This window comes from Suncus etruscus, chromosome 6, assembly GCF_024139225.1.
Source record: "Suncus etruscus isolate mSunEtr1 chromosome 6, mSunEtr1.pri.cur, whole genome shotgun sequence".
Classification (NCBI taxonomy): Eukaryota; Metazoa; Chordata; class Mammalia; order Eulipotyphla; family Soricidae; genus Suncus; species Suncus etruscus.
The window spans coordinates 35,549,214-35,567,817 of NC_064853.1; the positions used below are offsets into that span (position 1 = coordinate 35,549,214).

Consider the following 18,604-nt stretch of genomic DNA (forward strand, 5'->3'; position numbering starts at 1 on the left):
ATTAATATGGTGCTAGTGGATATATGCCTCATAGTGCCTAGGGACTTCCAGGGTTGCAACTTAGTATTTTGATGTGGGGGAAGAGAGCCAGGAGCTACTGGGGATTGTGCTGGCGTCAGCTGGGGATCACCAGCTGCATGCAAGTTTATGTACCTTAACCCTTGTACTCTCTCTTTCAAGAAACTATCTCTTTCAAGGATCTCACATGGCATGTATAATATTCTGTATATAACTTTATTACTTGATCAATATTTATATTTCCATTTCTATTGCTATTGTGATATTTTTCGAACATTACTTTTCTGTGCATGTGTTTTTGTTTTTGGGTATACACCCAATGAATTGGTATCTTTCTCAGTAATTTGACAAAATGTCAAACTGCTTTTGAAAGTGGCTGTACTATTTTCCTTTTCCATTAGCAACATATGAAAGTGTTTCAGCTCTTCACATCTTTGTAGTACTTTGTATTTTTGATTATAGCTATTCTTTTTTTTTTTTTTTTTTTTTGGTTTTTGGGCACACCCGGCAGTGCTCAGGGGTTAGTTACTCCTGGCTCTGTCTTCAGAAATCGCTCCTGGCAGACCCGGGGAACCATATGGGATGCTGGGATTCGAACCACTGTACTTCTGCATGCAAGGCAAACACCCTACCTCCATGCTCTCTCTCCGGTCCCTATACTATTCTTGTGGGTATGAAGTTGTATCATTGTGGTTTTGATTGTTAATTCCCTAATGACTATAATAGAGATTTTTTATAGGTCTTTTGGACATTATATACATTCTTTTAAAAAAAATGTCTAATCTCCTCTTTCCCCCTGCCCTGGTCAAAATTCTGTTCTTGTGCTAACTCTGAATTTTTACCCACTTTAAAATTAAGTTGTACTTTTGAGATGTAAGAATTTTTTTTACATATTCTGGACATATAATTTACTTTTTCTAATTGTAGGTTGATTTTGAATTCATTTACTTGGAGACAGAAAATAGCTGAATACAAACTATTAAGAAGATATTTCAGTTAGGTTGTAGTTTTTGTTTTGCTCTCTTCAACTGTTGAATCTGGTTTATATTTAGTAAACCAATGGATAAGAAACTGAAACAGGCAAGTTTCTGCCCTCATGGAGCTTGCATTCTAGAGGAGAAGAAATAAACAGTGAGACAAAGTCATCTTTCAGTGAACAATGAAGAATAAAAAGTGCAAGTGTTGGTGGGGGCAAAGCAGTGAGTGGTACAATGTTAGATGCTTGCCTTGCAAGCAACTGATCCGGGTTTGTTCCCCAGCATTCCCTCCAGCCCTGTCAGGAGTGACCCTTGAATGCAGAGCCAGGAGTTAGTCTGGAGTACTGCTGCACTGCTGGGTGCTTCCCCACCAAGATAAAACAGGAAAATGGGATAGTGTGAATACTGTTCCAATATATATCCTTCCTTCATTTTTGGTAATCTATTTCTCTCTGCTCTGACAGCTTGACCTTGATTCCACCTTATAATTGTTTTTTTTTTTTTTTTTTGATTTGTGGTTAAACTTTTGTTTATCTTTTACACTGAATTCTTTTTGTTGTTGTTGTTTTGTTTTTTGGGCCACACCCATTTGATGCTAAGCACTCAGAAATTGCCTCTGGCTTGGGGGGACCATATGGGACGCTGGGGGTCGTGGTCCTTCCTTGGCTAGCGCTTGCAAGGCAGACACCTTACCTCTAGCGCCACCTCTCTGGCCCCTACGTTGAATTCTTATTCTTTGGTTATGCCTGGTGATGCTTAGAGGCTTTTTTCTGCTGCTCATTGCTTGGGGGAGAATTCTTGGTTGTTGCTTAGGGAATATAAGAACCGGATACTGAACTTGGATCTCTGATATGCGAAAATTGACTATAGACATCTAGCTAACTAAAAAAGGGGATATGTATGATAAATATGTGTGTATATATATACATATATACATATAGTTTATGTTAGATGGCTACATTAGTGGCTAAGTTTATGATACTTACGGAAAAGCTTCTGACCCCACATCCCAAATTGTCCATGACCTTCCACCTCTAGTCCTAGACTCCTAGTTCTTTTTTGGAGGGGCCCACATCCAGCATTGCTCAGGATTAACTACTGGCAGACTTGGGAGACCATATGAGGTGCCAGGGATGGAACCTGGCTGGCTGCATGCAAAGCAAGCACCCTACCCACTGCCCTACCCACTGTACTTTCTGTTGCTCCATTTGTAGACTCCTAGTTGTTCTTCTTTTTGTTTTTTGTTTTTTTTTGTTTTGTTGGGTTTTTTTTTGGGTCACACTGGCAGTGCTCAGGAGTTACTCCTGGCTCTGCGCTCAGAAATTGCTCCTGGCAGGCTTTGGGAACCATATGGGATGCCGGGATTTGAACTATCATTCTTCTGCATGCAAGGCAAACGCCTTATCTCTATGCTATCTCTCCGGCCCCAGACCGCTAGTTCTTAAGTCACTGTGCAGCTTAATGTTTGCCTTCATCAGTCCATGGAACCAACACTTGATAACTCTTTTTTCAGTTTATATCGTCTTGACTCTCTAGCACTTTGCCTTTCTTGATCACTTGGTGCTCGCTCCTCTGTGAAAGTTTCCTCAGGTTTTTTGGTTTCCTTTATTTTTTTGGTAGCTACTTCCTTTTTTCTTTAATTCTATGTTAGAGTTCTCCAAAGTTAGTTTTTGACTTCTTTGGGAGGATGGGTAGTATAGACCGTGTGTGTGTGTGTGTGTGTGTGTGTGTGTGTGTGTGTGTGTGTGTGTGTGTGTGTGTGTGTGTGTGTGTTAGTTTTTGACTTCTTTGGGAGGATGGGTAGTATAGACCGTGTGTGTGTGTGTGTGTGTGTGTGTGTGTGTGTGTGTGTGTGTGTGTGTGTGTGTGTGTGTGTGTGTGGTTTACCTACCATAAGAGATCCTGGGGATCAAACCATGGTTGGCTACATGCAAGACAGAGATCTTGGGTAGTATAGACCGTGTGTGTGTGTGTGTGTGTGTGTGTGTGTGTGTGTGTGTGTGTGTGTGTGTGTGTGTGTGGTTTACCTACCATAAGAGATCCTGGGGATCAAACCATGGTTGGCTACATGCAAGACAGAGATCCTGGGGATCAAACCATGGTTGGCTACATGCAAGACAGATGCCTTATCCTTTGGAGGTACTTTTCTTAGGCCTCAGTTTAAAGCTTTCTTCTTCTAATACTCACTTGGTGGATGATCATCTTTGTATTTTTATTGCCCTTTTAGAGCATTTTCTGGGATCTCACTTGTTTTTTTTATTTTATTTCTTTTAGATTTCACTTAGCTCAAGGTGTACCACTGCTTCAGGTTTAGCTTGTTGAGCTGGAGTGTACAGCTGATTGCTACTTACTCAACAGGATTTTTTTTTTTTTTTTGCCTTTACTCCTACCTCTGGCAGATCTCTTTTGTTCAGGCTGATTGGTTATTTCCATGACTGCTTTAATGATTACCTGTGACTAATAGTATAATAATAATGAGTACTGTGAATCTTACACTTTCAAGAAAGCCTTTGGGAGATAGCCCTGAGTTTAGAAATTAAAATACCCTCTTTGTCTTCACTGCTATAACATTTATTTGAAGAAAGTTGGGAACTGAAAGTAGGTCCTACACATGCAAGGCAAATGATCTGATTTTTTCTTTCTTTTTTTTTTTTTTCTTGAGCCACACCCATTGATGCTCAGGGGTTACTCCTGGCTAAGTGCTCAGAAATTGCCCCTGGCTTGAGGGAAACCATATGGGACGCCGGGGGATCAAACCGAGGTCCTTCCTTGGCTAGCGCTTGCAAGGCAGACACCTTACCTCTAGTGACACCTCGCCGGTCCCAAATGCTCTGGCTCTGGTATTGAGCTACATCTTTGATTTTCCGACCTTAATTCTTACTTTAGATGTTACGCAGATACTTTTATTCTTTTTGTATAGAGGAGCAGACAAAACTTTAGCAAATATGACTGTATATTTGAAGTTATATAGTACTTGTTAGAGCTGAGATTCTAATTCTAGATCTTGAGTCAGATCATGAATGTTATAAGTTTTTTGTAAACTAGAAAACATTGTATCTATGTGGGTGGGAGAGAGGAGAGAAGGAACTATAACTACTGAGAGCTTTTTCAAAATACTTGAAATACAAAGTATATCTTATTTCGTTCCCAAATTCTTTTTTTTTTTTTTTTTTGGTTTTTGGGCCACACCCGTTTGACGCTCAGGGGTTACTCCTGGCTATGTGCTCAGAAATCGCCCCTGGCTTGGGGGGACCATATGGGACGCCGGGGGATCGAACCGCGGTCCTTCCTTGGCTAGCGCTTGCAAGGCAGACACCTTACCTCCAGCGCCACCTACCCGGCCCTCGTTCCCAAATTCTTACATAACTGTGAGTTTGTTAAATATCCACTTCCTAGGACCAGATAGTACAGTGGTAGAGTGTTTGCTGTGCTCGTGGCGGACCTGGGATGGATCCGGGTTCGATCCCCGGCATCTCATGTGGTCCCCTGAGCGTGCCAGGAATGATTTCTGAGCGAAGAGCCAGGAGAAACCCCTGAGCACCACTGGGTATGGCCCCCCCCTCCACCAAAATCCACTTCCTAAATGTGAATAGTTTGTAATGTAGTTTAATACATACTTAGCTAAAAATGTTAAAATAAATTATGTAGTCTCTTGTTGGTGATGGCATATAATATGAAACTTGTTCCTATTTTGCCACACCTTATAGTGTTTGAGAGTCTTTCTTGATTATGCTTAGGGGACGGTACAGTGTTGGGGATAGAACTTGGCAAAGCATACACTCAGCCTGTTGAAAACTCTCTCTGCTAACAATAGGTTATGAAGTGAAGGTTTTTTTTTTTTTTGGTTTTTGGGCCACACCCAGTGACGCTCTGGAGTTACTCCTGGCTATGAACTCAGAAATCGCTCCTGGCTTGGGGGACGATATGGGATGCTGGGATAGAATCGCTGTCCGTCCTAGGCTAGCACGGGCAAGGCAGATGCCTTATCCCTTGTGCTACTGCTCTGGCCCTTTTGTTTGTTTGTTTGTTTGTTTGTTTTGAAGTGAAGATTTTTTTAGACCATATTCTGGTTTTGCTGTTCTACACAAATTTCTCTGTGTTTTGGCTTTCAAAGTATTTGGAAGAAACGCTATGAGCTATGATTGGCACTAATTATATAAATAAGGGGTGAATTGTTAAGTTAATATACTTGTTAGATTACAGTTGGTTCCAAAGATGTGAGTTTGTAATTTGGAGTACACTTTGATGTTTTCCTGATGTACATTATGAGTACATAGACAAATATTATGTTGATTGAGCCACACTGCTAAACAGCCTTAGCAAAGAATTCACTTGGAGTGAATTCTAAACTTGGTCTAACATTCCCTTTTCACACACACTAAAGAAATCAGAGCACTTCCATGGAAATTTACCTTCTGTAAGTGAATATAGGCCATCATGCCCTAGGCTCCTAACACCTCCCTTTTCCCCAGTTGCTCCTATGCCTTAGGAGGGTGCTGTCACCCACTTTGGGAGATACTGGTCTATTTCATGAGGAAGTCCACACTGATGCCTAGCTTGTTCTGGACTAGAATATAGAAATATCCACACCATTGTCCTTTAGAGTGCTTGGTCATACAGTTTTGAAGTTACTTCTCACTAATCAGATTACTTGCCTCTTAACAAGAAGTGTGCTTTACTTTAATAAAAGTCTTTCCTTGGGGGCCAGAGAAATTAAGGCGTTTGCCTTTCTTGTAATCCTGGCATCCCACATGGTCCCCTGAGCCTGCTAGGAGTGATTTCTGAGCATAGAGCCAGGAGTAACCCCTGAGCGCTGTTGGGTGTGACCCCCCCCCCCCAAAAAAAAAAAAAAGAGATCAAGGGGTGGAAAGAAGTAATCTGTTACTATAGGAGAAGAAAGGAGTTAACTAGAACCTGGAAACTATTCTGGTGAAAGAAGGGCTGTGCCATTTTTATCAAGATAGAAGAAATACATTAAGATGGAACTCATTCACTTTTAGATATATAGAAGTTTAGGATTTCTAGGAAGGAATGTTAGATATTTTTGTTTGGAGATTACAAGATTAAATTCTGCTAGAGATATAGAGATATAGATTGATAGATTACATACAGTAATTGAAATACAAGAGAAGATGATAATAAATCATGAAGGCAGGAAAATGAAGTCTTGCAATTCTTGTATTTGGAGTTTGTGTTTTGATTCTGCCAGCTATTGTTTCAGCTATATTTTATGTTGGCTTTTTTCTTTGTGGTTTTGTGATTTTGATAGTGAATTCATTTATATTGGGCATGGCATACTGGAGGTACTCAGGAGCTGCTCCTGGCTCTGTGTTTGGGGGACCATTGTGGTGCCTGGGATTGAAATGAGTTATCTGCATGCAAGGCAAATGCTTTACTCTTTATTCTATTTCTCCTGCCTCTTAGTTTCCATTTAGTTGATTTTTGGGAGTTCTTCCAGTTCTAGGTTAACGGTATATTTCTCAGTGAGCAGGGGTTTCATTTGCTTTTATCATAATTGAATGGGGAACACTCCTGTTTTAGGACTTCCTTCAACAGAACTATAAATAGGAATTAAATTGTTAATATATTAGAATTATGAATTGCTTTTTAATAAAATAACAACTTTGGTCAGGCTGGAGTGGTGGGGCAAGCGGTAGGGCGTTTGCCTCGCATGCGCTAACCTAGGACGGACCATAGTTTGATCCTCTGGCATCCCATATGGTCCCCCAAGCCAGGAGCGATTTCTGAGCATATAGCCAGGAGTAACCCCTGAGCATCACTGAGTGTAGCCCAACCTCCACCCCAAAACTTAGGTCAGAGTCAGTTTATGGTTGTGACTATCAGGGTACATTCTTAAGCATTCAGGACAAAATTAAGATGCCATTATCCTTGTAGTTCTCATTAGTAATGTCACACTATCTCGAATTTTAGATTTGTAGGGGTTGGTAAAATGTCCTGAAGTTGAATGAAAGCTGTTTATTAATATTTTAATTTTTATTTTTGTTTTCGGACCACACCTGGCAGTGCTCAGGGTTAATTCCTGGCTCTGCGTTCATAAAATGTTCTTGCAATCTGGGGGGTGGGGGGGGAAGAACCACATGGGATGCAGGAGATTGGACCAAGTTGGCTGTGTGCAAGGTGAATACCTTATCCGCTGTGTTATCTCTTTGGTCCCCTAAAAGCTGGTTTTGATGCTCTGCATATTTTTCTGGTTTCCCTGTATCTTTTAGTCTTTACATATCTAATAGCAATTTTTTCAGGTTATTTATGAATATTTAAAAATATTTTGTCCAGTATTATTTTCAGTGGGCATGTAATCAAGCTATCCTATTATTCAGAAATAGATTGTGTCTAATCCAGCAGTGTCTAATCATGCAGGGAATTAATTTAGTCAGTCTGAAAGGTATAAACTTGGGGCAGAATTCACTATTTAATGAAGTGGTTAGAAATACAAGTCAGGGTAGTTCAAATAAAATTTTGCATATCTTGTAAAAGTAGAAATACGTATACTGGATCTGCAGTTCTGCTTAGCAGCAGTTTACTAGAACTAGGAACAGTTAATCTCTTAAGAGACACCGAGCTTTCTTTATTTGCTCACAATTTGTACTTACGTAGTATATGCATTTGTAAGCAGTGCCATTTCAACTACTCTTACTCATGTTAGCCATTCACATTTGTGCATTGTCATGTGGTGGGTGGTAGTGCTTATAGGTACATTTACAGTTACTCAATGTGATATATGTAATTCAAGCAATAAACCTCTCTCTACACACATACACACACACAAACACGCACACACACACGACCTTGCTCAGGTACTTTCACAGTTACTCAATGTGATATATGTAATTTAAGCAATAAACATTAAACATTTCTTTCACATACACATGCGCGCGCATCAGCTGGAATGCATGGCAAGCACCCCCACCCTCTGTACTATAGCTCCAGCCTCTTGGAACTTCAATTTTTTTTTTTTAAAGCAGTAAATCCAGATGGATTCTATATAAAACAAAGTTAGCACTGTTAGATTTATTGTTGTTGTTGTTGTTTTGGGCTATATCTGGCAGTGCTCAGGGATCACTCTTGGGAAAAGTAATATGGGATACCAGGGATCGAACCCAGGTCAGCTATGTGCAAGGCAAGGGTCTTAGCTACTGTGCTGACTCCCACCAGAAAGAGAGCACTGTTTGGATAGAAGATGTTAAGGATTGGAAGGCAGTTTATATGGGAATGGAAACTTACATGCTCAGTCCATCATCCTACTAAAGTTTGAACGCTTTATGTAATACATGTATAGCTGTTAGTTAAATTTTATTAATTCGGGCCTGGAAAGATAGCACAGCGGCGTTTGCCTGGCAAGCAGCCGATCCAGGACCAAAGTGATTGGTTCAAATCCCGGTGTCCCATATGGTCCCCCGTGCCTTCCAGGAGCTATTTCTGAGCAGACAGCCAGGAGTAACCCCTGAGCACCGCCGGGTGTGGCCCCCCCCCCCAAATTTTTTTTTTTATGAATTCCTGGTGCCTTTGGATATTACATTTTTAGTGTCTAAATACTTCTCTTATGCTTCCTGAAAAGTTTGTCTTCCTTACAAAATTTTCTTCTTACCAAAGGAGCACTTTTGATTCATATGTGTTTATGTTCAGATAATACCGAATTGAATATTTCAGCCTTCTTTTCCTGTTTTTAGAATTTGGGGGGGGGGGGTGTCACTCCTGGTGGTGCTTGGGGAATTAGTGCTCTTGGGGATGTTCAATGGACAACATGGTGCCAGAGATTGAACCTAGGCCCCCAGCATGCAAAGCATGCACATTTAGTCTATTGCTTAGTCTTGTTAGAGTGACTCAGAAGAATTTTAGTATGATTTATAAAGTAATTTACTTTGGAATATCTAATAACTAAATGTTCTTTACTTTTCAGATTCTTCTTGTGGCCAGATGGGTTTGTATGGACAGACTTGTCCATCTGTAACTTCATTAAGGTAAGTGCTTTCTCTGTTGAAACATAGGAGTGGTTTTTCTTGTTGGTTTCTGGTTTGGGGCTGTACTTGGTATTCAGGGTTATTCGTGGCTGTGCACTTGGGAATAACTCCTGGTGGTATTTGGGGACCATATAGGAAGTTGAAAATTGAGCCTGGGTTGGCTGTGTGTAAGGCAAGCACACTACCTGCTGTACTATCTCTCTGGCCGCAAAACATTTTAAAGGTTGTACTGATCAAGTAATATTAGAATGATTCCCAGGATAAGTTTCAGAATGAGATATTTTATTTGTTTTGGCAGATAGTGATATTTGGTTGGTTAGGTGATTTTTTTTAGGGTGGGGGAGGCACACACTGGCCGGCTTTCAGGGGTTACTCCTTCTGCGCTTAGAAATCACCCCTGGTTTAGGTGACCATATGGGATAACAGGGATTAAATCCGAGTCCATCCTGGGTCAGCCACATGCAAGGGAAATGCCCTAACACTGTGCTACCACTCTGGCTCCAGGGTTAGGTGATGTTTTTGTTTGCAAGGATAGTTATGGTAGACAGATTTGGGATTTGTGTCTTAATTTATACTTAGTGAGCTTATATGTTTTTGTATATGCAATTATGGTTTTATATTTATTATTTATTTTTCAGAAATTAAATTTCTTTATTTTTTGGAACATACATAGTAAATTTTTATTGCCTTTGTAGCAGATTGCCAAATAAGACAATGGCTAATATTTCTATCAGAATAATTATGGTATATAGATTGCCCTCATTTGTAAATTGCAAAAAGTTGGAATTAACGGGCTGTATAGAATCACTAGTATTAGTTTTTTTTTTTTTTTTTTTTTTTTGTGGGGGGGGAAGTTATTCAAGCCTGTCTACCAGTTAATCTAGTTAATAAAAAAAAAAAGTCTAGTTAATCAAATAGATAAACGTGGCTGTTTTCTCTTCTTGGTTTGTATATTTTATACTTAGAGTTGCCCCAGAGGGATTGTTGTGTTTTTGTTCTTTTAGTTTTTTTTTTTTCGGGCCACACCTGTTTGATGCTCAGGGGTTACTCTGGCTACGCTATCAGAAATTGCCCCTGGCTTAGGGGGACCATATGGGACGCCGGGGGATCGAACTGCGGTCCTTCCTTGGCTAGCGCTTGCAAGGCAGACACCTTACCTCTAGTGCCACCTTGCCGGCCCCCTGTTGTTGTTTTTATAGTTTGAAAGAAACTTGAAAACGATTAGTCTTTCAATTGAAATCTTTCAGATTAGAATATGGCAGTATCTTCCAGTTATATTTGGTGTTGCAGCTAGTTACATCATTTGTTCATCCTGCATTTTGAATATTAATGTGTCAGGTGTCCTAAATGCTGGTGCCATAGATATAGATATAATAGATAATAGATAAAAATACTGGAATAGTGGGGCTTACAATTTGATGGACAATAACCAATAAATAAGTATCTGTTAGCATAGGATCAACTGAACTGAAAAATTTGAAGGGAATAGGAAACATGGTATGTATATTAATGAATGTAGGTTAGCCAGCATAGCCAAGGGAAAAGCTTCATTGAAATTAAAACTTCTTTACTGGAATTATAAGATGACATTTGAATGAGAACCTAAAAAAATGATGGATGATGGAATGTAATAGATGGGAATTCCAGTTATAGGAAGCTCTAGTAATGCCAAAGCAATAGAGTGTCTTGTATGTTGAAGAATAGTGAGATGAGTGTAAGTAATGGAGAAGGAGAACGTTGGAATTGCCCAACTTTGGGAGGACCAGAAGAAGAGGCTGAATACTAGAACCATGAATATGAAGTTAAGGAATTCTTTTTTTTTTTTTTTTGGCCACAGCCGACGATACTCAGGGGTTACTCCTGGCTGTCTGCTCAGAAATAGCTCCTGGCAGGCACAGGGAACCATATGGGACACCGGGATTCAAACCAACCACCTTGAGTCCTAGGTCGGCTGCTTGCAAGGCAAACACCGCTGTGCTATCTCTCTGGCCCCAAGTTAAGGAATTCTTTTTTTGTGTGTGTGGTTTTTGGGTCACACCCGGCAGTGCTCGGGTTATTCCTGGCTCCAGGCTCAGAAATTGCTCGTGGCAGGCACGGGGGACCATATGGGACGCCAGGATTCGAACCGATGACCTCCTGCATGAAAGGCAAACGCCTTACCTCCATGCTATCTCTCTGGCCCCGAGTTAAGGAATTCTTAAGTTACCTTTTTCAGTTTTGTTTTTCAACTGCAAAAAAATATGCAGTCATTAGTGATCAGGGTGTATTTCTTGCTTGTGCTCTGGGGTCACTCCTGATGGTACAGGGAATTAAGTTGGGGTTAGGTCATGCAAGGCAAGACACATGTTGGAGAAAAATACTATTAGACCATGCTATGGCATGGACTCAGTGATGGCTAGCCTTTTTGAGCCCGAATGCCCAAACTGCCACACAATGCCCGGTCTTCCCAATGGCCAGTCCAACCCTGTTGCCAGGTGAGCTGCAAAGCAGGCACCGGCACACTCGCCTCCCGCCGCACTGCATATCTTAATTGCAGACCTCTTTCCTTGTGCCAGCTGCAAGGCCTTCGCCTGCCACTGCTGGCACGCATGCAATAAGTTTGCCATCGAGGGTCTAGATCTCATATGCTATATTATGGCTTGCCATATAGCCCTATAACAATATGGGAATGGCAAACAATTATTTAAAATTTTGCTTTAAAATTTATTATTAGTGATTTCTATAGATACTTACATTCATATGTTCTGGTGTTTTACAAATATTTTGATGAAAAGTGGTCTCTTGGGGCCCGAGAGATAGCACAGCGATAGAGCGTTTGCCTTGCACGCAGCCTATTGCAGGATGGACAGTGGTTTGAATCCTGGCATCCCATATGGTCACCCATGCCTGCCAGGAGCAATTTCTGAGTGCAGAGCCAGGAGTAACCCCTGAGAAGCTTAGAAGCTTCTGCACCTCAAAGAAATAGAGCCTAGGATACAAAAGCCACCCACAGAATGGGAGAAACTATTCACCCAATACCCATCAGATAAGGGGCTAATATCGAAAATATACAAGGTAGTGACAGAATTTAACAGGAGAAAAACCATCTAGTCTCATCAAAAAACGTAAAAGAAAAAAAAAAGAAAAGTGGTCTCTGGTGGACAAAGGTTAAGAAGTCCTGGTCTAAATCATTATATTAGTTTTTGAGAGTGGACACTACCATCTTCTGTGGGGACATACACTGGACTAATGTGGGTGGTGGTGGCAGTAATCTTGGGTGCAGTTGAGGGATATTTATTCACTTAAAGAAGGCAAGTTTCCAGGGGGTGTTATTTTTTTCCCCTACCCCCTTGGGTTATTTTTTTTTTTTTGGCCTGAAAGTGGGGTCATAGGTCAAATAAGTTTGGGAACCTTTGGTCTGGATAATTGTAAATGTAATTTAATTCTAATACCGTAGGATTTTAACTCTGGTAATAAGGTATATTGAATGCCATTAACTAACAAGGACATATATATTATATTAAAAAAAGGGACATATATAATGTTACTTATGTGATTAACTTCAATAGATTTTTGTGGTCTCCTAAATTGCGTGAGAGCTATAGGGGAGGTGTGATGGACAGATCTCTGATGAAGGTTATGATAATGAATAGAGATTTTTTTTTTTTTTTTTTTTGGTTTTTGGGTCACACCCGTTTGATGCTCAGGAGTTACTCCTGGCTAAGTGCTCAGAAATTGCCCCTGGCTTGGGGGGACCATATGGGACGCCGGGGGATCGAACCGCGGTCCTTCCTTGGCTAGCGCTTACAAGGCAGACACCTTACCTCTAGCGTCACCTCTTCAGCCCCATGAATAGAGATTTTAAGTATAGAACTATGTGCTTTGTATTTTTAAGCCCCCTGTCCAAGATGTGTTGAGGGATCTAGGAGCCCACTCCTGGTGATACTTGGCCTTGTTATGTGGACTTGACTGTTTTGGGCCCAATGATGGTGTGCTTCTCAGGCCAGTGGTGCTGGGTGCCACTGGGAGACTGCACTTACAGTGCTTGGGCAGGGGCATGTGATGTAGGTATCAAACTTTAGACTTTTACATGCAAGGTCATGTGTCCTTTTTGTATAATAGTCAAGGTAATATGCTTATAATAGTGTTTTCTGAAGTACAGTTACCATACTTCATTATTACCAAAGTATATAATACCTTCCACCAATATTCTTACATTATTTCTATTCCACTTTTCATTCTCTTCTTCCCTAAATCCCCTTTCCCATTAATCTCAGTTTTGTAAAGCCAAGAATCCAAGGCCAAAAATCTGTCATTTTTGGATAATGCCTATTTTTACTTTGTTCCTCTATAGATGACAGATGAGATTTTTTTTCTTCCTCTGACTTAATATGAAATCCTCTAATTTCAAGTTCAAGTGAACTCTAGGATTTTTTTCCGAGTGTGTCACAGCTGTTCTAATGTGGATACTTTGTCATCTTTCTCTGTTTACCCAAGAATTGCTAGCCAGTTTGTTGCTGTAGAACAGCCATTGACAGTCTCATGAAACCTGTGGCGCCCTCTCAGAAGAATGTTGCAAAAGTCATAAAACAAGATGTTCAGGGTTACAAAGGAAGCCAATTATATTGAAAAACAGTTGGAAAAATATTAATTGTGTCTTTAAAATGAATGTATTAGATTAAAAATTTAGAGAATATTCTAGATACACTCATAAATTTTATTTTTTTTACACTCATATTTTAAATTATTGATGAATTTACTAGTGTTTCCTAAAGTGGATGATACTGCCCTTTGGGGGAGGGTTCTGGAACGTCCAGAGCAGTGGCTTAGTAGCCTTGGGTGCAATTCAGGGTTGCTTTCTGCTTATGCTTAAGGTAGATTTTTAGTTGGACATGGAATAATAAGTTTCTTTGTTCTTTTTTTGGTTTGTTTTTTGGGCCACACCTGTCGCTCAGGGGCTTCTCCTGGCTATGTGCTCAGAAATTGCTCCTGGCTTAAGGGACCATCTGGGACATGGGGGATCGAACTGTGGTCCATCCTAGGTTAGCATGTGCAAGGCAAACGCCCTGCCACTTGTGCCACTACTCCGACCCCAGGAATAATTTTTTTTAATGGTGGGATTTTCAGGCTGTATAAATTTGGAATCTGGGACTAAAATTTTTGAGATTATGCAGCATTTGTTATTTAAAATATATTTGATTGTTATTGGTGGCAAAGTCAGAGATCGTTTTAATGCTACTATATTTATTTGTTTGGTTTTTTGTTTTTGGGTCACACCCAGCAGCACTCAGGTGTCACTCCTGGCTCCATGCTCAGAAATCGCTCCTGGCAGGCTCGGGGATTTGAACCAGTGACCTACTGCATGAAAGGCAAACACCTTACCTCAATGCTATCTCTCTGGCCCCAATGCTACTATATTTTGTCAGCTTTTGTAACTAAAGGGAATTCTAAATTTCAGTATGTTAGTAGAAATGAAGAAAATATATTTCCCTGTTCAACGTTTTAGGTTTGGTTTTAAGGCCATACTTGGCAGTGCTTCTGCTCTGCACTGCACTTAGGAATTAGTCTTGGGGGGGCTTAGGGGACCATAAAGATGACAGGGATTGAACATGGGTCTGCCATGTGCAAGGCAAGCACTGTACTAGTCTAGCCCCATCATTCAAGCTTATTGACCACTCTTTAATTCTGGGTAATGATGGCACTAGTGAGACTATTTGAAGCATGGTTCTTCTTACCCTTACAACAGGGTCTCAAACTCAATTTACCTGGGAGCCGCAGGAGGCAAAGTCGGGGTGATCCTTGAGTGCAAAGTCAGTAGTAAGCCTTGAACATTGGGGGGTGTGACCCAAACAACTAAAACAAAACAAAACAAAGATTCCTCTAGGGCAGGACCACAAAATGTTGTATGGAGGGCCGTTTGCGGCCCGCGAGAGTTACAACATTGGCATTGTGTGGCAAGACACCAGTTTTTTTTTTTTTTTTTGGTTTTTGGGCCACATCCGGTAACGCTCAGGGGTTACTCCTGTGGCTATGCGCTCAGAAGTTGCTCCTGGCTTGGGGGACCATATGGGACGCCGGGGGATCGAACTGTGGTCCGTCCAAGGCTAGCGCAGGCAAGGCAGGCACCTTACCTCTTGTGCCACCGCCCGGCTCCAAGACACCAGTTTTTTTCTACTGTAACTGCAGCATTTTTTTTTGTTTTGTTTTGTTTTGGTTTTTGGGTCACTCCTGGCAGTACTCGGGGGACCATATGGGATGCCTGGATTTGAATCACCGTCCTGCATGCAAGGCAAATGCTCTACCTCCATGCTATCTCTCAGCCCTGTAACTGCAGTTTTATAGCTTCATGGTGCTACTTCATAGGCAGTTGGTGTTTTTTTCAACCATGCAAAGCTTTTAAATTATAGGACTCTTAAATTGTAGGCCTTAGAAAATGTGTGAGTTCTTTTCACCTCTGTGTAGTAGGACATAATCACAGTTTATGTATATTTTTCTTTGCTAGACCATCAGTTAGAATATGATTTGCTTCTTAGCTTACATAGATGTCAGTTTGATTAATTCCTTTGTCACTCTTTAGTGTCATCAGATTTTCACCTTTGAATGTGTTATATTCATATTTTGAGTGTTTTATATTCCTTATTGTTTGCTTCATTAACTTTGTCTTTATTGGGGAGAGTAGGGATTGTGGGCTCCCAACTAGTACACAAAGCCTTTAGGGCTGCTCCTAGTGCTAACCAGAGTGGACATTTTAATGTCCAAAGATGCAGAACTGCTTGGGCCCTGCAGTGCCAGAGGCCACCAGGGCCAGGCAGTGTACTGGAGGGTAGGGCATGTGATACTGGATTTTGAACTCAAATCCCAGCACATGCAAAACATGTGCTCCTGCTCACTGAATAATCTCCTGGTCCCTTCATTAACATCTTTAAGAGAATGTCTTTATTTTAGATTCTCTTACTCGTAGGCAGTCTCTGTTTGGGATGGTTGTTTCATAATAGATTTACCAAATACATACATACCTGCATGTATCTAAATCTGTATCTGTCTATTTCTTTTCTCTGCTTTCATATCTTTAATGTGTGGTGTCTATTCTTGAAGGTCATTTTACAACCCAAAATGTCTGCTAGAGTAATAGCCCACATTAAAAGATCAGGAAGGTCAAAATGGTACAATTCCATCAGAATAAGATTGGGATTATAGTAAGGAGGGAAGTAAAAACAGATTGAAGGTGATTATGATTTCTGTTACATTTTCTATTTTTGGTTGTTTTGGGAGCTGAATAGAGACGCTGTAATAGGGGTTACATAGATTATAAATGAAAAATATTTCTTTTCTTTCTTCATGTAATCAGAACACTTGCACAAATTCCCTTTGAGTTTTCAGTTGCTCAATATTTTACATTACCAAGTTTTAAAATGAAGTGTCAACAGCCAGGAATGGAATGGGAGTATTCAGTATTGTGTAGGTTGCAACACCATTACTGTCATTATTATTTTTGTTTTGTTTTGTTTTGTTTTGTTTTTTGGGGGGAACCACACCTGGCAGAGCTCAGGGGTTACTCCTGGCTCTGTGTTCAGGGGTTATTCTTGGGGAACCATAGGGGATGCCAGGGATCGAAGCTGGGTCAGCTGAGTGCTAGGAAAATGTCCTACCCATTGTGCTATCACTCTGGCCCCATTGTCATTCTTTTTAATCCTTTTAGTTTCCTTGACATGTCTTTTAATTCAATTTAGGGATCAATACTATCATGTACCATTTTTAGTTTTTTTTTTTTTGTTGTTGTTGGTTTTTTTTTTGTTTTTTGTTTTTTTGGGCCACACCTGTTTGATGCTCAGAGGTTACTCCTGGCTAAGCGCTCAGAAATTGCCCCTGGCTTGTGGGGCCCATATGGGATGCCGGGGGATCGAACTGCGGTTGTGATCTTTCCTTGGCTAGCGCTTGCAAGGCAGACTCCTTACCTCTAGCGCCACCTCCCCGGCCTCTTGTACGTTTTTTTCCCTTGTTCTATTAAAATATTTTTAGTCTTGACCATTCTTTGGGATGGTCATATATATATGTATGTATATACATACATACATACATACATACATACATACATACATACATACATACATACATACATACAATATCTTTATCTCTTAATATCTTTTTCCTGTATCTTTTTTTAGGAGACCCACCCCTGGTGTCACTAGGGTTATTCCTGATTATGCACTCAGAAATTACTCCCAGTAGGGTTGGGGTACCATATGGGATACTGTCAATTGAACCTGGGTTGGCTGCACATGAGGCAAATGCTCTACTTGCTGTGTTATTGCTTTGGCCCTTTTCCTGTATCTTTTATTCTGACTTCATACAGGTATTTCACCTGGTCTGTTAATAACTTAAATACTTTAAGATACAGCTGTAAATAGGTTTCTTAATTTCTTCTCATTGACTATTTGCATTTGAGAATGAAACAATTTTTGTATTGATTTTTGTAACCACTTTATTATACTCATTATTCATAATAGTTTTTCTGTTTTGTTTTTGGTCTATATTTGACATCGATCAGAGGTTACTCTTGGCTTTTTGCTCACAAATTGGTTAGGCTTCCACATTAGTTTTTAATGTAGTTTTTTTTTTATGTGTATCATCTGCAAATAATACTTTCACTGTTTTTTGTTTTGTTTTTGAATGTGAGTTAATTGTCATTGGTTGAACAGGTTTCTGGGCTCAGTGTACGGACCCTCTAGCATTCGGTCAGGTGTCATTCTTTTACGTTTCCTGCTGACTTTGGTCTTTCTACTTACTGGCATCATATGCCATGTGCAAAAGAATAAAACTCAAGAGAATGCATAGCCAGAAGGTCATTCTTATATTTTCTTCTTCGGTTGGACTTGCCTTTTCAGTTTTCTGATCTTGATTCCTTTTGTTTCTTTTCTTTTTTTTTTTTTTGGGGGGGGGCAACACATAGTTATGCTCAAGGGTTACTCTTGGCTATGCACTTAAAAATCACTTCTGACTTGGGGGAACATATGGGACGGTGGGGATCGAACAGAGGTCCATCCTGGGTCAGCCATGTTCAAGGCAAACACCCTACTGCTGTGCTTTCAGGCCAGCCCCTGATCATTTGTTTGAGATGGATATCCTAGTATTTTTTATGGTGGGAATGGAGGTGGGCTGACTACACTGTTAGTGCTAAAGCAGACTGTTCTGGCTCTGCTGAGGAGTCACCCTGGTTGGTGCTCAGGAGACCATATGTGGTGCTGGGTCTTTGCTATAGTGGCTTACTTCCTATACCATATTGTCCACATACCCCTTATTTTATAGTGTTTGGGTGAGGGTTTTTTTGGGGGGGGGGTTTGTTTTGTTTTTGTTTTGCTTTTGGTTACACCTGCAGTGCACAGGACTTAATTTTGGCTCTGTGCTTAGGTAGCCTTTGAGGACCATATGGGGTGCTAGTGATTGAATCTGGGTCTTTCCACATGCAAGCCAAATGCCTTTTTTATTGCTCCAGCCTCATGGGTGAGGATTTTTATATGTGATGCGGTATTTGATATTTATGTAGTTTTTAGTTTTGTGATGCCACCAAAGTGTTGAATCTCATAAAATGTGTTTGGAAGTGCTCATGTTTTTTTGAAGTTTGTGAGGAATAGACAGCTTTAAAAGTTTGGT

General features: G+C 40.5%; 1 protein-coding gene across 2 annotated transcripts in view; it reads left to right on the forward strand.

The window, feature by feature from the left end:
* Nucleotides 1–18,604, forward strand: part of FOXJ3 (forkhead box J3) — a 127,552-nt gene that overhangs the window by 19,011 nt on the left and 89,937 nt on the right. For both annotated transcript variants that reach the window (XM_049774760.1, XM_049774761.1), the window contains one exon: nucleotides 8,914–8,974. In XM_049774760.1, the coding sequence (XP_049630717.1) occupies nucleotides 8,931–8,974 (44 nt within the window). In that variant the 5' untranslated portion in view covers nucleotides 8,914–8,930. Of the gene's footprint in view, nucleotides 1–8,913; nucleotides 8,975–18,604 lie in introns of those variants that run through there.